This window comes from Ursus maritimus, unplaced genomic scaffold (assembly GCF_017311325.1).
Source record: "Ursus maritimus isolate PB19 unplaced genomic scaffold, ASM1731132v1 scaffold_8, whole genome shotgun sequence".
Lineage (NCBI taxonomy): Eukaryota > Metazoa > Chordata > Mammalia > Carnivora > Ursidae > Ursus > Ursus maritimus.
Genome location: NW_024426996.1, coordinates 81,236,778 through 81,258,960, shown reverse-complemented (window position 1 = coordinate 81,258,960; position 22,183 = coordinate 81,236,778). Strand labels below are relative to the sequence as shown.

The 22,183-nt window shown below is 53.8% G+C and overlaps 1 protein-coding gene across 1 annotated transcript in view; it reads right to left on the bottom strand.

Moving 5' to 3' along the window:
* Positions 1–21,780, bottom strand: part of LETM1 (leucine zipper and EF-hand containing transmembrane protein 1) — a 49,244-nt gene extending 27,464 nt beyond the window's left edge. The window contains exons 1-4 of the mRNA XM_040624932.1: positions 21,035–21,780; positions 20,370–20,619; positions 6,708–6,738; positions 6,041–6,101 (exon numbers count right to left, since the gene is read on the bottom strand). Of these exons, the coding sequence (XP_040480866.1) occupies positions 6,041–6,101; positions 6,708–6,738; positions 20,370–20,619; positions 21,035–21,780 (1,088 nt within the window). The remainder of the gene's footprint in view (positions 1–6,040; positions 6,102–6,707; positions 6,739–20,369; positions 20,620–21,034) is intronic.
* Between the last annotated feature and the right edge of the window lie 403 nt (positions 21,781–22,183).

The following is a 22,183-nucleotide window of genomic DNA, read 5'->3' as shown; positions in this document are numbered from 1 at the left end:
TCAACCCCACGCTGGCGTCCTGCCTGTCTGGGGCCCCCATTCCTGCCTTCGAAGGGCAGGGTCAGTCCTGTGCTGTGAGCCCCAGATGCCCACAGTCAACACCTGAGCTGGAATTTGGTGGCCTTGAACCCGCCCTGCTGAGTCACAGCTGCACGGAGCACAGCAGAGCTGCTCAGCCACATGGGGCTGCGAGACTGTAGCCGCAGCCTGGGCCCTCTGCACCTCGGCCTCACCTCCCAGTGCAGGTGAGGACAATACCCACACACAGTAATAAACCTTACCTCCTATCTCTGTCAAACTTAATTATCCAATTTTCCAACCCTCAATTATCAAGGAAGCAAGTGGCTTCCACGAGAAGGCATGATGTCAGCAGTTGGAGGGGGCAGCTAACAGGCAAAGACAGTCTCATGAAAACAGCGAGCAGAAAAGCACCCGGTGTATCCAGCTGGGGCTGGTGATGCTCCAAGATCTGGCTATCTTCACATACACGAGAGACCACTATTACTAACAACCTAGCCAGAAAGGTTTAGCTATTTTCAAAAAGCATAAAATTGCATAATCTGTTACTTTAAAAATATTCGTCAAAATAACACTAATCTGGGCACTGCTGCCTGCCCATGGCCAGCTGGGGCCCTCCTCTGCCCCAGCTCAAGACAGCCCACAGCTCGGCCTCGCTCCCGAGAAGCACACGCCCGCCTCACCCACTCAGGGTCAGTAGGCCCAGCTTCCCATCAAGGCCCCAGTCCTTCTCCTGCTTTTCCTTTTCTTTCTCTTCGAAGTGGGGAAAACCCACTCTGGGCAAAAGCAGTGTGTCAACGAGAAATTCGCAGTCACCAGAGGACAGACTGTTGGCATTAAAAAGCTTGGGGGCTCCTATGGAAGCTGCCCATTTTACTTTAGGGTGCTGATGCCTACGTCCACCTCAATACACACAACCTGCTACCACCTCCAAGAAGAGAAGAACTAAGGACACCCGGCCGGCTCAGTTGGTAGAACATGTGGCTCCTGACCTCGGGCTTGTGAGTTTGAGCCCCACACTGGGTGCAGAGATGACTTAAAAATAAAATCTTAAAAAAACAAAGAGAGAAACTGAGTCGTGTCTGGCAAGTGAACGCATTCACCGGGTCAGCATTTCCCGTGCCTCGTGGCATCAGCTGCACAACCACAGGGTGGCAGGTAAGGGACCCACACCTGCTCTCCCCGTGGCACCTCCCTAACTCTTGTCAACAGCACAACTCTTGTGGCTGCTTGACTCCTGAGGGGATAGCTCACCCAGACGATGGCCTGAGGCTGGGCCAGCGAGGACTGCAAACCTCAACATGACCTTCAGGAACATGAGGCCGGCAAGGGCAAAGTGACACCAGCAACAAGAAGGGAAGCAAAGATGGACAACAGAGCAACAGGTACGAGGACCAAGAGGAATGATTCCCGAAGTGCAGGACATCTCTCTACCCAGAGACAAGAGGTGACCCGCACTTCCCTGTACGACACGGGGCTCCTCCGCCAGGGAACTGGAGACCACTGCCCGCAACATTGCAACACCTATCAGAGCCCTCAAGGCCCCGTGATATCCAGCATACCCTATGCTGGGAGCATTCCAGGGGCCGGGGAAGCAGCTGGCACCACCATCTCGCATTTCTGCAGCCCATCGTAGGAGCACTCACACGGCACAAGACTCTGGAAAGAGCCTCACGGCAGCCCCAGTCTTCCCATGGAATGAGCTTCAGGATTAAGAAGTTAGTTTGGGGGCGCCTGGGTGGCACAGTGGTTAAGCGTCTGCCTTCGGCTCAGGGCGTGATCCCGGGGTGATGGGATCGAGCCCCACATCAGGCTCTTCCACTATGAGCCTGCTTCTTCCTCTCCCACTTCCCCTGCTTGTGTTCCCTCTCTCGCTGGCTGTCTCTATCTCTGTCGAATAAATAAATAAAATCTTTAAAAAAAAAAAAAAAGAAGTTAGTTTGCTTATTCCCCATTTTAGGTGCTCCCTCGCTGCCTTTATTTTTGTGATAAAGGAAGTCAAGAGCAGCTAGACAACACCCATGACATTGTCTTGGATCAGAAACGCCCCACCTGCTCACCCTTTGGGGTCTGGACCATTTTAGCAGAAGATTGAGATAGAAAAAGAACCAAAAGAGAGAGCACTGCTGCGACCACACTGGCCTTGGGACAATGCAGACATCTGTGCCCGGACCCACTTATGCATGGAGGTTTTCCGATAAATAGAGGACAGTCCTGTAAGTGCATTTGCCTTACGATTTTCTTTTGTCTAGCTTACTTGATTGTAAGAAGGCAGCATATGATACATACACAAGCTAGGTGCAAATCGACTATGTTCAGCAAGGCTTCCGCTCAACAGCTGGCTAGCAGTTCAGCTTTAGGAAGTCAAGTCCTACGTGCGTTTTCAACTGCACAGGGGTCGGTGCCCCTGACCCCTCCTTGCATTGTTCAAGGGTCACCTGTACTTATCTGTGAGGCTCAACATTTCTTATACTGCGCCATCAAAAGCAAAAGCAGCATGTCCAGGATGCTGAGACTGATAAAGACTTCAACTCTCACCAGTAATCTCTCATTTGAAATGTTGGAGTTCAGCTAAACAGCTTTATAGTTCCCATTGTACAACATTCTCTTCCCCCCCATAATCTTCTTTCATTTATTTCTAAGTAAGCTCTACCGACTATGTGGGGCTTGAACTCACGACCCTGAGAGCAAGTCACCTGCTCCACTGACTAAGCCAGCTGGGCGCCCCGCATTGCTTAACTTTATAAAGAAAGCACTTAACTTTCTAAAAATTGTTAACTTATAAAAAAATCTGTATTAATAAAGCAGTTTTTATATTTTAATATGAACCTTAAATGCAGGTACATCTGACTCTTAAAAGGTGGTTGAAAAATTCAACATCCATCCATAATAAAAACATTTTAGGGGTGCCTGGGTGGCTCAATCAGTTGAGTGTCTGCCTTTTCAGCTTAGGTCATGATCCCAGGGTCTTGGGATTGAGCCCCGTATCGGGCTCTCCGCTCAGCGGGGAGCCTGCTTCTCCTTCTCCTTCTGCTGTTGCCCCTGTTTGCGCTCTCTCTGTCAAATACTAAAAACAAAAGCTAACATTACACAGACCAAACACTAGATACTCTACTGTCTGCTGGGGCAACAACACAGGAGGGGCCGCAGCTGCTGTGATGCCAGGCCGGGCGGCTGAGGGCGCGGAAAAGTGGCAGAAGCACGAGCACCTGAAGGAGAGACACTCAGGGCGCCGTGCCCCAGCAGACCCTGCCACCACAGAGAGGCGGTACCGCGTGAGCTAGAACATGATAAACGAGCTGTAAGTGGCTGGACACAAGAAAACTGGTGACTTACATGCCAGCAATAATCACTTGGGAAAATAATGAAAAAGGAGGCCCATCAACACCAAACCCAACAGATCTGGGCACCTTCTAAAGGGCAGCAGGTGTGGGCCGGATAAAGAAAATGACAGACCTCTTCCTGAAACAGAGAGAAGGGCTTACTAAAGAAAACAGCTTACCCCTGGGAAACTGCGGGCGCCTTTCAGTTAATATTCCCAAATGACTTTATGGTTTTTTTTTTGAAGATTTTATTTATTCATTTGAGAGAGAGAACGTGAGCACGAGCAGGGGGAGGAGCAGAGGGAGAAGCAGGCTTCTCACTGAGCAGGGAGCCCGACGAGGGCCTGGATCCCAGGACTCCGGGATCATGACCTGAGCTGAAGGCAGACGCTTAATCGACTGAGCCACCCAGGAGCCCCAATTTTATGGTTTTGAGGATACTCCAGTTATAATCCCAAAAAGACTACTTTAGAACTGAAATAATTCAAAAGCAAACCCAGGAGGACTGTCCAGAAAGGATGTGTTCCAGGCTGGTCCCCTGCAGATAAAAGCCAGCAGGAGGACTCACCGGGGTAAATGTCAGGTGCAGACCACCCAGACACGACAAGCACCCCATGCAAGAGAAAAAGGCACGGAAGGCTCTGCAGGCTGCTAGGGTCGCTGATTGGCAGCACTGCCTCCCCCACACACCCCCGGTGGTTCATGCGGGCGAAGCAGTCCACAGGGCAGTCCTCAAACCTGCCTTAGAGGTCAGTACCTAGAAACCAGAGACTTCACACAAACACCCAGACTTCTGGCTCATCTTGAAAAAAACCCAAGAGCTGGCCTTACGAGGCTACATCCTTTATGGCAAGCATAAGTTGCACCCCGGGATCACCACCCACTCTGTTTCCAGCCTCACACTGGGCCCCAGGCCCCTGAAATGCTACCCGCGGATTACAGTTTGCTTTAGAATTAAATCCAGAAATGCACACTTTGGCAAGAGTAAAGATGTTCTATGCACATTCTTCAATGGCTCCACATCATAAAAAGAGAGATTCCATGACAACAACACTTACACTGGTCAAAAGAGAAATCTAATTAAAATCAAACCCAGGGACCCTGGGTGGCTCTGCTGGTTGAGCGGACAACTCTTGATTTCAACTCAGGCGGTGATCTTGGGGATGTGGGATGGAGCCCCATGTTGGGCTCCACACTCAGCGGGGAGTCTGCTTGGGATTCTCTCTCTCCCTCTCCCCCCCACTCTAAAATAAATAAAATCTTTAAAATCAAACCCTAGAACAGGGCACCTGGGTGGCTCAGTCGGTTAAGCGTCTGCCTTCGGCTCAGGTCAAGATCTCAGGGTCCTGGGATCGAGTCCCACGTCAGGCTCCTTGCTCAGCGGGGAGCCTGCTTCTCCCTCTCCCTCTGCTGCTCCCCTGCTTGTGCTCTCTAATAAATAAATAAAATCTTTAAAAATAAAATCAAACCCAAGAGTCAGGTGGGAGTGCTCTTGTGACAGGCAGGGGCCAGCAGGGACTGCTGCTGGGAGAGGTTTTGAGACAGACTTTGCTGTGTCCCCACCAGACGCTGCATGTGTGCCAACCGCACTCCACAGAGACACTCACACGTGCAAGAAAAGCCCCACAAGCCCGCTGTTTAAGCACAATTTTGCTTTACCATCAACCAAGTGTTCCTGCATGACTTATGTAGTTTTTATTTTAGGGAAGTAGATCTGTTCCAGGAAGCATTCTCCAAAAAAGTGTTATAGCCAAGATAAGGTGACAAGTGAACAACCTCCAATGAATAAGAAAACTCAGAAGACCCCAAGGGTCCGTGGCTGTGAGGGGCCAGCTGGACGGCACTTGGGAAGGAGGTCTGCGCTCTCCGAGTGGAAGAATCAGGGATGTCCAAAGGGAGAGATGGGCTCTACTGTGGATATCTGGGGGCAAGTGGACAAGGGCCTGGGAGTCAGGAGAGAGGTCTGAGCATCCAACCACACAGGTGGGGGCGGGGGGATCAGAAGGAAACTATGCCTGGGGATGCTGGGCAGAGGGAATGCTGGGTGGGAGAGCACAGGAACCCCGAGGGAAGTTTGAGTCCATGTGCATCAGTGGACAGGGAAGCATGGATGCCACTCCCTCCAGGAAGCCCTCCAGCCTCACAAAAGTACCTTCACAGGGAAAGCCAAGTCCACCACATTCCAGATGTGTCCCCAGAACCAGGCGGGGGCGAGCCCTGTGGCCAGCACTCGCTCAACCTGATGTTCCGCGAAGGACCAAATGGGGTTCAAGGGAGGGTCTAATGTGTTCACTGACAGAGTCCCACACCTACAATGCTGCCTGGTGCATCCTGTGTCTTTTTGCACAAGTACATGAAAAGCCACCGACAACAGCGGTGCAAGTGTGGAAAAGCACACGGTGCACGATAAGTCCACAGCACTGTTTTGAAAAAGATACATGAAAAAAAGACTAGGATAAAATACACCGAAATGTAATTATATTCACAATAGGTACTGGGATTATGAATGTTTATTTCCCAAAGATCCACTAATATATGAGGTTATATATTTCAAAATGCAAAGACAATGGCTAAAAAGAATAAAAACAAAGAACAGGAAGGTAGACTATACCGTCTCCCCCAAATCAGGAGTCACACAGCAATCAAGCATTTCCAAGCTCCCACTTTCAAAGGGACGTACAGTGACGTCGTTGACTTACAGGTGGCTTATCAGCCCCACAGTGCTGGCACAGCCAAGACAGGTAGGATCTCTCAGACTACCTACAACAAAGACAAGGAGAAAACAAGAACGTAAGTTTCAAATCAGGGGCTTTAGACTGATACCATGTTTTAGAGTCTCTTTTGCAGAATAAATTTCCGGAAGCCTGTTCTGAGTGTTGGAAGGTTTCAGAGTATTGCTAAGTAAAGGGTCTGTCCAGTTAGGAACATGGGGTCTTGGGGTAGCCCTAGTAAAGAAGGAGAATCTGAGGCAGCCCCTGGCTTCACGCACCCCAACCAGGAACACCAGGTTCCAGCCCAGGTCCACAGAGCCCAGGCCGGTGGTCTCCCCAGGCAGGACCACTCCCTCCCTACTCACTCCAGCTGATGTCAGGTTGCATGGGACCCCCAAGGCACAGACAGCTCCAGAGCAAGCAAGGGCCCCATCCAAACAACCCGACGCCTTCTCTGCCCACAGGAGGGGTGAGGGCTATGAGAATTATTGGTAAAACAAATGCCAAGAGCAATTTATTTCTTGGATAAACACTACTGTTGAGTGTACAGCACACTTTCAGGATTTTGATGTATTTTTGACACTTTTTCTAACTCAATGTGGTTTCCACTAAGCATAAATTCAGAGTTCATTCTCAAGACCAATGCTCAGCTTACCTGTGATCAAACCCTGTGCTGTGGAAACCACCTGTGGAAGGAACAAGACAGATACTGGGGGCAGTGGGGCCAGAGGCACCATACTGATAGGTTGCCAGGGAGCAAGGCTGGAAAGGCAGGCTGGCATCCTAAGACCCTCAGGCAGCAGGAGTGCACAGAGCAGGTGTGGGGTGCTGAGGGCTCACTCTGGGAGCCAGCGTGAGAAGGGAGAAGACGGGCACAGCAGGGGACAGGTGCCAGCTCCCAGACACCCTCTGAGCAGGCCAGGCAGGGGAGACCCAAGCTGCTCCCGGTGGAACCTCTGGAGACCTTGGAGGACCTTGTAGTACAGGCGACAACCTTGTTTTAAGCTGGGGTCTGGGCTCCCAAGTGGTTACCATGATTCATAAAGTAATCTTTTGTATTTCAAACATACGTTTTTAGTCACACCAAGCCCTTCTTACTCCAGCTGAGGACCAAACAGAAGTGTCCCAGACCTGGGCCAGCCCCACACCTCAAGAACATAGCTCAACAATGGCTCCCGGCCCTGCACCTTCCCCCCAGCAAGGAGACAAGCTGTCACAGTTCCCAGAGCTCCCTGGCCTGCCATCCCATCACTATATTGTGTGAACCGCACATCCCCTGTCCTACCTGGCCCCTTCCCACAATCTCCCCACTCTGAAGGCTTTCCCAAAACTTCCAAGGAGCCTGCTCCTGGGGGATTGGGGGCGGGGGGAGGACTCTGGGATATGGGCCACAGATGGGCCATTCCCTCCTTTAAGTCCCTTTGTTTCAATTCCCCCCCCCCAACAACCAATTCTCCAACTCCCTGACCCCAGCTGGGCAGCCTACCATTCAGTTCTTTCTGACCCTACCCAGAGTTAATGCACACCCACAGGTTATTAAGGGCTCGGTCCCACAAGACTGCTCTGCTTCGGCCACCAGTTGCAAGTAGGATCCCCAGGTCACCCACACTTCTGCCAACTACAAATCTGGGGGCTCCCACCACTACTTTCAGTATTATTAATTCTCTGAACACAGAACTCAGGAAAATGCTCTACTTACTATTACAGTTTATTATAAAGGACATGAGGAACAGCCAGACGGTGAGGTACACAGTGCAAGGTGTAGAAGACTCCTGAGTGCAGGAGCCTCTGTCGCTGGGGGGGGGGGGGGGGGCCGTGCGGAGGATGCCACCAACTCCAAGCCTCCCTATTCAAACATTCTTTTCTTATCTTCATTACCTAGGCATGACTGATTACACCCCAGGCCACTGGAGATCGATTTCAATCCCGACCCCCTCCCCTCCCTGAAGGTTGGGATTCTACAACAGAGCTGAACAGTCCTCAAAACTGTCAAGGAAAGCCTGAGAAACGTGTCGCAGCCGAGACTAAATAGATATAACAACCACGTGTAATATGGTGTCCTGGATGAGGTCCTGGGACACAGCAAGACATCGTAATTAAAATATGCACACAATAAAGGAAAGGTACCAATACAAGAAACACATGTGAATAGAGAGTATGTTAATTACAAAGTAAAAAAATCAGAATAAAGTGTGGGACAGAATAAAAGAAATCTGAATACAGTATGGAGCTCAGTAAATAACAATGTTGGTTTACTAATCGTGACAATGAGCCACACTGACAGAAAAGGTTAGTACTGGGGAAATGTGCTGCAGAAAAGGGCTACTGTGCCCAGCCGAGAGTGTCGTTTTGGAGGGTTCAAGACTGGACTCAGAGTCCAGTCCTGGGTCTCCTGGGCTTTGGATTCCCTGTTGGTCCTAAAGGGAACCCGCTGTCTGACCCACTCTCAGCCCCTTTCTGTGTAATAAAGAACAGTGCTAAACTATAAGAAACATTTGTGTTCCCGGAAAGATATCAACCACAAAAACAAATTCCACTCACTTTTAAACTGTAAACAGCTACAGAAACCTGAAGTGGCCGAAGTATTTTTATTACCATGCTTAACAGGGAAGAGATACAAGCAGAACTCTAACAGCAGAGGGACCTGGACACCCAGACCATTCACACCCTCAATTCCTGCTGCTCAGTGCCATTCCCATGGCTCCAAAGTTCTAAGCAGTCAACCAGTCGTTACTGTTAAAAATTACAAGAATCACGTTTCTTGTACTTGCTTTTGTGAATGGTAAAGTACTTTGAAATATATTTCACTCGTGGGACACCTGGGTGGCGCAATCATTAAGCGTTTGCCTTCGGCTCAGGGCGTGATCCTGGCGTTATGGGATCGAGCCCCACATCAGGCTCCTCCACTATGAGCCTGCTTCTCCCTCTCCCACTCCCCCTGCTTGTGTTCCCTCACTCGCTGGCTGTCTCTCTCTCTCTCTGTCAAATAAATAAATAAAATCTTTAAAAAAAAAAAAAGAAAGAAAAATATATTTCACTCGAGTCTCTAATATTCATAAGGGAAGTCCTAATCTTAACAGATAAGGAACAAACTCAGAAAGGTTAATATAAAAAGAATCAGAAAAGGAAACGTGTGGACACCTAAGAGCCCCGAGTTAGGGTAGGGTCACAGAGGCTGGGGATACCAAGGGACTCGCCTGGGGCCATGCCCAGCAAGGCCTGAGGCCCCCCTACAGACACCCAACAGTACTATAGAGATATCGGTCCCACCGATGTCCTACAAGCCCGCAGATCAAGCTGGTTCGTCTCTGCCAGACCCTGGTCATCTCACCTCAAGAGTCCTAAACGTGCCCCAAGGGCACGACTGTCCTCATGAGTGAACACCACGTTCCACCAAGCTTAACCACGACAGCAGCGCCCAGACAGTCCTAAGGCTGGCCGTCAGCGCGCTCCCTTCAAAAAACTTTCCAAATCCCGCTCAGGACGCCGCGGCCAGCAGCCGGGCGGCTAAGGTCACAGCGCGAGTGAGTCACAGGCCGCCGCCCCGCGCGCGGCACCCACACCCCGACAACGGGCTGGCCAGGGCGGGGCGGAGGGGAGAGGCGGGCTGAGTGTGGCAGTTACTTCACAATGTGTATGTATATCAAAACATCGAGTTGTAGACTTAAAATATATAGAATTTTTGTTTGTCTATTATATCTCAACAATGAGAAAATGAAGAAAAGAAAACACGTCCAAGATGCTAAGTATCTACCTGGTATACTCAAGAAATGGTGATCATTACTGTAAAAAAACATAGCCATGAGCTCTGACAGGTAAGCTTTCTTTTTCTTCCTAATTTCAGAATTCAGAATATCATTGCCTCTCTGAGGTCTGCACATGTACTCCTGTCACAACACATGAATCCTGAAGATACTCTTTTCAAGAAATGGAAGGAAAATGATTCTAAGCGTATTAAAGTATAGCTTTGGAATGCTGACGCTTCCAAAAGCCAGAGGCATCTGCCAGGCACTGGAGAAGCCAAGAATTCTGTTGGACATACTCTTGGGAGTGCTGGAAGGTGCAGTTTCCTAGCCTGCAACACAGATGGGAAAGAGAAGGCTTTCCAGCGATAGCTGCAAAATGTGCTCGTCGGGCTTTGGGAGACGGGCCGGGACTTTCATCAGTAAACATCTCTCTCACTCACATACCTGGTTTCTTAAAAACCACTTTTTAAAATCAAATGCTTTTCAATGATTCTTAAGAAAAACAGACTCAGAAAGCAAAACGAGGCAGAGTACCTAGGTGTAGTAGCTTTGGGAGAACCAGTACTGTTATTTCCATTTTAAAACCTTAAATGAAGGAAACCAAAGCATGCAGAGCATTATGACCGGGGATGATGGAGCCCACAGCCTGCTTCCTACAGATCAAATCCTTAATGGACACTCCCCAGGCTAATGATCAGAGAAGGACTCACCCCACCGCTGGGCCTCAGCTCCACCCGGGACTCCCCCCAGCCCGGGGCGGGGGGGGGCAGCCGCGAGGGGGCCCTCCGCGGGTCCGGATCCAGGTCCAGGGCGGCGCCCCCACTGCGCGGCCTGATCCGCCCAGCTGAGAGCTCACACGCTGCTCCCAGAAGGCCTTCCACCCAGCGCGGACCTTTGAGCCCACACTCCCCTTTCCTAAGATGGGGTCATGTTCGCAAGGGTCGTGCGGGGACGGATGAAGTGACGCAGGAAAGCAGGCAGGGGGAAAAGGGGTGGGCGGCCCTTGGGCCCAGTGGACACGGTCTCCCCCAGCAGGCCACTCGACCAGCCGGCACTCACGCGCAGTGGCACTAGGCTCTTCCTCGGGACTCGCCACTCTGCTTTCCCCGTTCCATCCCTTGCTTGGAAGGTCTTTTACCTCCTTCTGGCTTCATCTGCCTATCTCTTGTTCACTGATGTAATTAATCCCAGGGTACCGCTTAGGGAAGGTCTGGCAGTGCATTCTCGGTGCAAGTCTGTTCTCTGGGCTACAGGAGCGTGGAACTCCTAATCTTAGCAGGCTCTTGAGAGACTGAATTTGGTTGAACGGCATGTCTACCTAGGAGGCTCGGCCCTCACCATCAGGAGGAAATAGCCTGCCTGCAGTTTTTTTCCTTTCCAGGGCTTCCAGATGCTGGACTGGGATGGGCCTGGAGTCCCCACCCCATCTCCGGTGGGAGAGAATAGAACTAGTTAGTGCAGGGCACTTGGGCGATCAGAGGAAGTGCTTGTATTGGCACCCGGCAGTGAGCGCTACAGACATCATACGCAGAGTTAATCTAAGCACGTTAATGCCCGAAACTGAGGCCTCCAAGGTCAAAAAACCATAAAGCCAGGCTCCTTTCCTATACATCTCCCAGGAGGCAATGGTGGGATAAGGAAGGACAGTTCTTGTCCCCCCACCCCAGGGTCAGGTCTGAGTCAGGGCAAACAGGTGCTCAGGATCAGACAGGACTGGCCTACCAATGCCCAAAGTGTAGGAGAACGCTTGTGCCAGTACAGCTAGTAGCTGACATTGGCCCTCAGCTCCCGAAGGCTCTGTTCCAAAGCCATCAAGGGGCAGGAAGGGAGGCTCCACAGAGTGGGTGAGAATCAAAGCTGGTCTCTAACGATGCTGTAAGTGTCTGCAGGACTTTGAAGGACAGTGGATGGGGGAAAGGCCCCAACTGCCTCTGTATTGCCCAAAGGACCTGGTGTGAGGAACTATGGCAACCATGCTCACTTGCCCTTGGCACGATTCACCTGTGGCCCAGCTAGGTTGCATGAGAGAAGCCAAAGATAGGGTCTCTGTAGGGAGGGTGCTTCTGAACACACATCTGTGATGCTTTTTGCAGCTCCACTGCCAGGGTGGATTTTTAGAGAAAGACATTTTTAACAATACCTCTATTGGGTTTTCTAATTAGTTAAAGAACATGTGCTTGTTGTAAGCATTTTAAATTTATAAAAATAAATATAAAGGGGCACCTGGGTGGCTCAATCGGCTAAGCATCTGCTTTCAGCTTGGGTCATGATCCCAGAATCCTGGGATGGAGTCCCATATCAGGCTCAGTGGGGAGTCTGCTTCTCCTTCTGCCTCTTGCCCCTGCTTGTGCTTTCTCTTTAACAAATAAATAAAATCTTTAAAAACAAAAGAAATATAAACAAGTAGAGGGGCGCCGCCTGGCGGGCTCGATCCATAGAGCATGCAGCACTTGATCTTAGGGTCACAAGTTCAAGTCCTACATTGGGCATAGAGCTTACTTACTAATGGAAAATAATTAAAAACAAGTAGAAATCTGGTGCCAGCTTGCCATCCATACCCTTAATGCCGCGCGAATGGCCGCCCTCCTGCCCCACACCTACTCAGGTAGCAGTCCAAGCACACAGAGTCCTGGCACAGTGGGTCTGTTTTTGTATCATGGACTCTTCGGTTTTTTTCTTCTCTCTTCTCTTTCTTTATGGGCCTTTTTCTTTTTTCTATGCTCCCCACAAATTGAACATAATCTTCCATAGTCGCTACATGTTTACACAAGCGACAAGAGTCCAGAGAAACAGGGTGGGATATTATTCAGGCAGCACAAATGCCCCAGCTAGGGAGATTAGAGAATCTGGCTAGGGATGAGGTCAGGGGTCAGGTTAGGGATCTGGGGGGTGGGGGTCATGTTAGACATCAGGTTAGGGAATCAGGTTAGGGGTCAGCTTAGGGATCAGGGTATCAGAGGAAGACTCGTCTGTGTGCCATACTGCGGCCAGGATTGGACTCAGAGCAGGTGAAATTGGATTTGACAGGGTTGGAATTTTGCCCAGAAGTGTGATGAAGGAAGAGAGGGACAGTGGAGTTTAAGAATTGTGCAAAAGAGTGGCCATAAGACTTGACTGGGAAATTTAAAATGGGGATGAGGGGAAGGGAGGAAAAGGTGGGAGAAACTCGGGACTGCGGAAAGTGGCAGGACCACTGGCCTGTGGGGGCTTCTGGTCCTGAAGGGCATTGGCCGTTGGGTACCACAGCGGGTGAGCTGGCAAGAGAGGGATGCTCATGGTGGGTGGTGGGTGGTTTGCATTTATTGGCCCTGGCAAGGGCTAGGATGTGAGCCCAGGAGAAGGACCTGAAGTGAGGCTGGAGGGCAAAGCCGTTGGGGTGGAGAGCCAGGATACCTTTGAGCGCCATGGGGAAAGGCATGCCTTCCTCCAACTGAAAACAGCCTTAGCCAGGCACACGCAGCAGAAGGAGCAGGTACCGGCCTCCAGCCCTCTCTTGCTTTGTAACAACCTACATGACCGATGTGGTGGTGGCCTGGACTAGAGAGTATGGAAGAGACCTTCATTTGGGTCCTTGAGTACGCGGGAATGGTGTCTATGGGGCTGAGACTAAGCCTACTTGCTCCCCACAGCAGCGCCCATTCTCCCCCTGTCTCTCCATAACAGAACCTTGGGTTTCTGGGTTTCATTCAGCGGCCTCCCTTGACCCTTCTGCTTCCTTCTGCTTGCCAAGCACTGTGGTTGATGTGATGGAGAGTACAGCCCCTGGACTGCTGACCTTGGACTTGTATTACCTAAGAGCAAGAAAACATCTACCTTTTCTCAGCCACTGTTACTTGAAGGAGTTTCTGTATATAAAGCTAAATTTAATCATAACGGATTCAAGGACAGATCCCTAGAAGCTAGATTGCTGAGTGAGTGTGACTGCAAATGTATATTTTTGTAAACCTTTAAAATTAAAGGTTTTATTTTTTAAAAGATTTTATTTATTCATTAGAGAGCACAAGCAGGGGGAGCAGCAGACAGAGGGAGAAGCAGGCTCCCCGTTGAGCGGGCGCCTGACTCGGGACATGATCCCAGGACCCTGGAATCATGACCTGAGCCGAAGGCAGATGCTTAACTGACTGAGCCACCCAGGTGTCCCTCATTTGGTAATTTTTAACAGCTTCTATTTTTTCTATTGAGGTTTCTCTTCACTCATTAGACCCTATTTTCCTTTAATTATTGAATATCTTCAAACTCCTGCCTTAAAAGTTTTTCTCCGTCAGACCTCAGACTGGGCTTATGATTGGTTTGTATTGCCTTTTTTCCTTGATAATGGCCACATCTCCTCTTTTCTCTGTATGCTGAGTGACTTTATTGTTCACTGATTGCTGTGGATGATACGCTATAGACTCTAGATTCCGTTATCTTTTTTTTTGACAATGACAATATGTGCTTTTCGATCACTAAACACTGCAGCTTCTGCCTTCCTCCCTTTGGATCCCCACTCTGGGGAAGCCAGCCCCTGTGTTGGGAGGATACTCAAGCAGCCTGTGGAGAGGCCCACATGGGGAGGAACTGAAGCCTCCTGCCAACGGGCAGCACCATCTGAGGAAAGCTGTCTCTGTAGCCTGTCTGCAGCCCCAGCCAAGGTTTTGGATGATGGCAGCTCTGGGCATCATCTTGTCTGCGATCCGGAACTAGCTGTCTCACCCGTTCCCAATCCTGACCAAAGCAACTGCGTGTGATAATATTTACTGTGTTTTGAACCACTAAGTTTGGGGGTAACATGATACACAGCAATAGATAACAGACAAGATGTGTCTAGAGAATGTTTCGCTGTAGGATGCTCCAGTTCCCAGGGCATGGATCCTAGTGTGTCAGCCGCATGCCAGGGGCATTCATGGGCTTGAACGAGGTGTTCACTTTAGCCCAGAGCTCCCAAAACAGTTGTTCTCTGGGAAGTTTGGGGGCCTCACCCCAATTATGTGCAGCCCCGACCTCAGCCAAGGATAGTGGGACATCTTCAATGCCCCTTGACACACTCGCCTGTCCTCCAGTGCCCTCTCCACAGGTTCCAGCAGCAGCACTGGCCCTCGGCTCAGGCATACAGTGTGCCCTGCTGGACCCCATCTCCCTGTGCCATGGTAGGAGACTGCCAACAAGTACAAAGCTGGGTGGTCAAGGTGTACCTTGGGAATTTCCCTTCACTGGGGATTGAAGTCCTGCATTTCCTTTTTTTTTCACACCTGAAAATAGCTCCCTCATCTATTTTGTCCATGTTAATAGTTGTTGACAGTGGGAGGGCCAGTTAGTTACAGGATTCTCTGTTCTAGCCTCAATCAAATTTGCTTTTTTGAAGGACAAGTCTTTCTACATTTGTGGCAAAACTGGTGAGCTCTAAATAAAGCCTAGAATTTAGTTAGTGGTAATGGACTGATGTTGGTTTCTTAGTTTTGACAAAGCTACCATGTAAGCTGTGGCGACTAGGGGAAACAGTTGGGGAAACTGTTATCTGTGCATCTTTTCTGTAAATATAAACATTACAATAAAAAAAATAAAAGTGATCCATCTGTCTGGGGTCAGGAGAGAGGGAAAGNNNGGCCAGGCTCTGTGTCTGTGTGCCTGCCCACCAGGCTGGCTCTGAGCGGCCGCTCCTGCTGTCTCTGGTCAGTCCCCAACTCAGGCTGGTGAAGCCGGTCACAGGCTCAGAACAGAAGCGCTCCAAAGCGGTCCCCAAGCGTTGCCAGTGCTCACACGTAGCGGCACGCCCAGGGCTTGGGGAGAACTTTCATTTTCTTCTCTTTGCTGTTTTGGGTTTTAATTTAATTAGAAAAAGAAGCGCTACTTTAGCACAAAACAATGTTTCTTTAGCCAAAGCCTGAGTGAGTGGGCAGCGCTGGCAGTGGCGCCCTGACCTGGGTGGTCCTCGACCTGAGGCAGTCCCCTCGGAGGATGGGGGGTGCAAAGGCCACCGGAAGGGTGGGCGCGGCCTGGCGAAGGTCTCCCGTCTTCTCATCACTGCCCTCGGTCCTCAAGCATCGCTTTCTTCCCTCCGCGGCAGCCGCGAGACTCACCCAGCCAGCGGCAACCCCGGCGGCCGCGGCCGCGCAGGGTCCGCCGCAGGAAGCGGCGCCCGGGACCGGCCGGTGGGCGGGGCCTCGCGGCGCTTGGCCAATGGGACGGGCGGGACTTGTGGGGCGGGGCCAGGACGGCGGGAGCTCTGCGCCCAGGGCTGGGGCAGGTCCCTAACCTCCGCCCCTGGGGCGCCGCCTCCTTATCCCTCGGCAAGAACGTGCGAGCTTGCCTGCCCAGCTGCACCCACGCGGCGACTGCCCGGGCCATCACCCGGGCCAGGCGTGCCCCGCGCTTTCTCGAGGGAGGGCAGCGGGGCAAATGGGACCACGTGCCGTTAGGGACCGTCCATTCCTTCCTCCCAGCACTCCCGCAGGGGGTACTGTACTACTGCCACACTGTGCACACGGACGCCTCACACCCTGCTCAAGGTCGTGCAGCTAGTAAGGGAGATGTTGTGGGTTGAACTGTGTCCCCCAAAAGATATGTTCAAGTCCTAACTCCCCTGCCTGTGAATGCGACCTTATTTGGAAACAGGGTCTTCGCAGATGTAATCAAATTAAGAGAAGTTTTTAGGTGGACCCTAATCCAATGACTGGCATCCTTAGGAGAAGGGAAAACAGGGGACCCTGGATGGCTCAGTTGGTGGAATAAGCGACTCTTGATCTCAGAGTTGTAAGTTTGAGCCCCACTTTAGGTGTAGAGATTGCTTAAAAATAAAGTCTTGAAAAAAAAAAAGAGAAAAGAGAAAACAGATGGACACACAGGGAGGAGACCATGTGAAGACAGAACCTGGTAGTGGAGTGATGCTGATAGGAGCCCAGGAGCACCAAGGCTTTGCCACCATCACCAGAAGCTGGGAAGAGGCCAGGAAAGATTCTCCCTGAGAGCCTCAGAGGGAACATGGCCCTACATAGGCCTCGGCTTCAGGCTTCCAGTCTACAGAACGGTGAAACAATAACTTTGTGTTATTTTGTGGCACTTTAGTGGGGCCCTAAGGAACCTGTTCATGGGGAACCAGGACTAGAAGACTGGCTGTCCAGCCCTAGGCAGCAGTACCACGTAGAGATAAACACAGAGTTGTGCGTACCCCTAGGAGGACTCAGCCAGCCTGGGAGGAGTCAGAGAAGGCTTCTGGAGAAAGTACTATCCCAGGTAAGATCTGGCATGCGAACAGAGGGAGAAGTCAATTTGATACCTGCCCAGGGTGGATGTGTGTGGCTGTTGAAAGAGCTCTGGGGAGAGGGCTGGGCCAGAGAAGCAGAGCTGGATGTCCTTCCTGCTCCTGAAAGTCCAACACAAGGCTGGCTGAGGAGTGGGTTTTGTGTGAGAGGCACTGGGGAGCCATAGCACGATTTTAAACAGTTGGGTGACTCAGTCCGTTTTGTGGTTTAGAAAAATTCTGGTTGAATGCATAGAATGGACTCTCCTACTGGAGAGAGGCTGGATTAGAGGGGATTTAGGAAGTGGAATTCCTGGGGGGGGGGTGGGTTTCTAGGCTAGCTCAGGTGGAATCTCCAGGAAGGAAGCAGCTTTTGGGGGCAAGATGGGTCTGTGGTTGCCCCCAGGACTGGACCCTGGGCCTGGGCTTTTGTTTGCTCTTGGAGGTGACCACTGAGACTCTGATGACAGGCACTTCAGGCCTCTTGGGGGGAACTGGGGTCAGCCCCAACGTGGAAGGAGAGAGGGGTGGGCAGAGAGGGTGGAGAAGCCTCCTGCTCAGGCCTCTTAGCCAGGACTTGGACAGGAGGCTCCCCAGCCAGGTTTCAGTCTGCATGTCCATCTTCCCTGCCTGACAGGGACCCCCACTCAATGGAGGGTTGGCCAGTGTGACCCTAAGGAGCCTTGTAGTGCTGCCTGCTGGCTCTTGGTGGCTGTAGCTCCTGCTCCTGTGGGCTGTCCCAGTGGACCGAAGTGGCCCTTGGGCCAGGTGGGAGATGAGGCAGAGCCAGGCCTTGGAAAAGGCAAGTTTCCAGTCTGGAGAGCAGAATGGAGAGGGCTGGGAAGGAGTTTCTGAGAAGGTGGGATGTGGGGAGGCCCCCTGCCCCTACTGCTCTGCCTGGGCTGGGGGAAGGGCCTTTATTTCTTCCCCTCCTTGGAGGCAGGGGCCACCTGGGGCATGGGAGGAGGGGTGGCTTAAGACTGCCAGTTTCCACTTGGAAGCCCTCTTTATTTGGCCAGGGATGGAGAAAGGCTGAGGTCAGAGTGCATGCATTCCCATGGAAACAGCAATGAGCCTGGCCCCTCAGGGACCCTGGCCCTGGCAGGGGAGGGGGCTCCTTTGGCTAAGAGGCCTGGGCCTTGCCTTTGGCAGCAGCTCTTACAGGGAGGTCAGGCCATGAGCTGCAGGACCTGTGGCAAGGAGGAGCAGGGAGGCAGAGAGCGCTTCAGCCAAGGCTGCACTGAGAAGAGGGAGGGGAGCCTGCACTGTGCCTTCTTGAGCTGTATGCCCGGAGTGGGTGATCAGTGGAAGGCAGGCCGCCAGAGGCAGCACAGCTGCAGACCTTGTGGCCAGGGGACTCCCCACAAATCTTGATCTCTTGTTCTGTTGTTGTGGGGCTTGTCCCAGGTCCAGCAGGCAGGCCTGGAGTCCTCTGGTCCTAAAGGCCTTGCGCAGCTAGCTTGGCCTTGGCCTGAGAGCTGGGTGTGTGTGTGTGTGTGTGTGTGCTGTGGGAGCTGAGATGGAGGGCAGCTGAACCCCCCAAAAAGGCCAGAGCAGGTCATCCCTCCATCATCTGCAATCACCTGCCTTTGAGTCCAGAATTTTCATCCAGAGAAATGACAGGAGTCTCAAAGAGACCCAAACAAGGTTCAGTCCCTGCTGCCATTGTTGGGTGGGCAGGATCCCTCTGGGCCTACCGGGCTTGGGGCTTTGCCTCGCAGGGCCCTCACCCACCTGCCTGAGGCCTGTTTTCCAAGAACATGGTTTCTCAGCCTGTAGTGCCAGGGAACTACCCAGACTCTGCAAATTTCCAAGCTCTGTATGCTCCGAAATCATTGCCCCAGGGACAATAGCCCACCTTTGGGAGCCTCACTTGTGAGCACCTGTGGGGGGCCCAGTCATCGGAAATATGGCCCCCACAGGGCAAGGCCCCTGGAGTGTGCAGGGCTGGGGGCTGTCCTCCTGGCCAGACTTGCTGAAAAGGACTCAGGACCTCCATGAGACAGTCAGGCTGGGCCGAAGGAAGCTTGCACTGGGCGGGAAAAGACCAGCCAGCCCCAAATAACTTTCTTCAGGAAAATCTAAACGCACATTTGCATGTTTTGAATAAATTTGCATATTGATCACACCATTCTAAATGCTTTTTTCTTTTTCCAGAGGAGATTTAATTCCAAATCTGTGAAATCAGAGGAGATATGGTGGTATTTGTCCTGTACTGCAAGATTTAAAAGGTGCAGTTTTCAAGTTTGTGCCTCAGAGGGATCCAGGGCCCAGAGAGGGCACCTCTCCTCCCTACAGTCAGAAGGGTAATATGGCAAAATACAAATGTGAATGAGCCACTGCCCAGCTAGATACCTTTCCAGGAACTCCCAGTGAGTTTTGGCAGTGACTGCTGGGGCAAGTGTCTCTTCTGGTTTCTCAGGATCTCTAGCACCCTGCTAGGGCACAGCACACATTAGGACCTCACTTTCTTGGCTGAAAGTGAGCAATTCCATAATTCCTTTCAGTTGAGACACTGGGGAGGGTCTCATCCCTGCCCCTGCTTGCCCTATGCTAGTTCCTGCTCTGGTGGGAAGCAGCTTGTGTCTGGGTCAAGATGGAGAGTTTGAAGTGCCAACTTCTCTGTAGTGTCTCCTACCAGAGTCCGACACTGGAGGAACTGACCATGTCTTTGTACCTCCTTCCCCTCAGTCACTGGATGTGGCTGCCCTGGGAAAGGAGACCCGTGGTGAGATGGCTCTTTGCAGCTGAAGCCGGCCGGTAGAAGGTGGCAGCCGGAGGCTGAGCAGGAAGACCCTGTTTGGAAGGGGATCTGAGTGGCACATCTCCGTGTCCATGCTAGCAGCCCACCGTCCTTGGCACAGTCAGAGTGATCTTCTTTTCTGCCCTGTCCCTTTGCCCCACGAAGCCTCACTGGAATGGCACATCCCCCAGATGACTACAGATCCCCCACTCGGCCCAGGTCCAGGCCAGACTCGAGTCTGGGGGGTGAGGGCGGTGGCTGAATCCACGCCCTGCAGACACTCTGCAGGAAGACTCCACACCATCCATCGTGCTGCGCGGACTAATCCTCCTCCGGTCTGTTTTCCGCGCGCCCTCCCATTGTTTGGGACCATGTAAGCCAAGTCTGTACTGTAGGTTCCAGGAGCGCAGGCGTGCGTGTGCGCGTGTGTGAGTGGAGGGGCTCCTCTGGGGCTTCCAGCTGGCTTTCCCTATGCAGGGGCAGTTGGAACTTGACCTCCGCCTTCCCCGAGGCACCGCGCTTCCAGTCCCGGGCGGGCGCCTTCTTCCTGCCCCCGAGGTAGGGGCGTGGGTGACCACCTGGGTGCTGGGCTGGCGGCCCTCGTGGACTGACCCCGCGGTGCCGCACGCTGGCCACCGGACGGCTGTCCGAGGGGCACGTGCGAGCGCAGGACGCGCCGGGTGGCGGGGAGCGAGCGGCGCCGGAGCCCACGTCCCGCTCCACCGCCGCGCGCCCCGGCTGGGGCCGCGATCGCGCGGGGCCGGCTCGCAGGCGGCGATTGGGCGCGCGGCCGTGACGTAACCTCGCGCCCGCTGGCTCCGGCCTCGGGCTCCCGGCTCCGGGCTTTGGGTTTAGCCGCCGCCTGGAGCGCGCCCGGCCGAGTAGCGGGAGCGGAACGCGCGCTCCGTGCTGGTCTGAGGCGGCTCGCGGGGTCCCGCGGCCCCGGCCCCGCGCCCCCCCCGCCCGGTCCCCGCCCCGCGCCCCCAGCCCGGTCCCCGCCCGCCCTGCGCCCCGCCCGGCCGCGCGCCCCGCCCGGCGCGGATTTGAAAGCCCGGCCGCAGCCCCGCGAGCGCGGCAGCCAATCAGCGGCGCGCACTTTCCCGCGGCTTCTGCGAGGCGGCGGCGGCCCGGCGGCGGCGGCGGCGGGCGGGAGGCGGGGCGGGGTCGGCGCCGCGCGGAGAGCCTCGGCCTGGCCGCGCTGCGCCCGCCGCCGCCGCCGCCCCCTCCCCTCCCTCGGCCCTCCCTCCCCCGCGGCCCCGGCCCCCTCCCCGGCCCGCCGCCGCCGGAGCCGCCGCGCCCGGAGAGCCGCCGCCGCCGGAGGATGCGACGCACAACAGGTCACTGGAGCCGCCGGCCCAACCGCCGCCGCGGGCCTGAGGGGCCGAGGGGCTCGGGGGGCGGAAGGGCTGAGGGGCTGAGGGGCCGACGGGCCGAGGGGCCGAGGGGCCGGGGGTGGGGGGGGCGGGAGGACCCGGGAGGCCGGCGGGGCGGGGGCGGCCGCTGCTAACGGGGCCGGGCGGCGGGCGGCCGCGGCCATGTTGGGCCCGGCCGCCGGCGGCTGCACCTGTGCCGGCCTGCGGGCCGGGCGGCCTTTGTTCGCGGCGGCGCCGAGCGGGCCGGGTCGGCCTTTGTGAGGCGCGGGCGCCGGGCCGGCGGGGAGGCGCTTTTTTGTCTGCGGAGGGTCCGCGGGTGACACTGGCGGACGCCGGCCGTTGGTCAGCGCGGGCGCCCTGGAGCCGGGCCGGGCCTTGGCAGGTGGAGGCGTGGGGCGGGCGTGGAGACCCCGCCCGGGGCTGTCGGCGCGCGCCGCCCCGGCCCCTGGCGCCGCCGAGGAGCCCCGAGGCCTCAGGACCGTGCCCCCGACCGCACGGCTGGCTTGGCCCCACTCGCGAGAAGGGCGGTTGGAAATCTCGGCATTTACAGAATGCTGGTCTTGAGTTTGGGGAAAACGACCGTGGGCCCGCGGCGGCGGCGGCCGGCTCTCCCTCCGCGCCCAGGGCGGGAGGCGCCCCAGGTTTGACATTCAGGTGGAAACTTAGTATCACGGCCGCCCTTCCGGCGCTCGTCGCCCTCGGTGGGCTGAGTGCGGGGCTCCGCCGCACCTGGGAGGAGAGGCCGGCTCGCTAAGGCGTGGACTCGGGGCTCCGTTAGGGAAGTTGTGCGGCGCTGACAACCCACGCGTAGGTTTTGCAGGCCTTGACTTTTAAATGAGTTACACACCGAGGTGCCTTCATCACTAAACAGCTTCAGCACCTCTCGAAGGCACCACGCGCCCACTCTCTTGACTACGTTTTATGTGTTTTTAAATAAGGTTATCGAGATGTTAGGTAAGAAGCCGTCCCATTTATGCGGCTGGGACCTTAACTTTCCTTTTTTCAAATGTTTGAAATGTCCTAGTTCCATATGGAAGTAGGAAGAGAGCAACA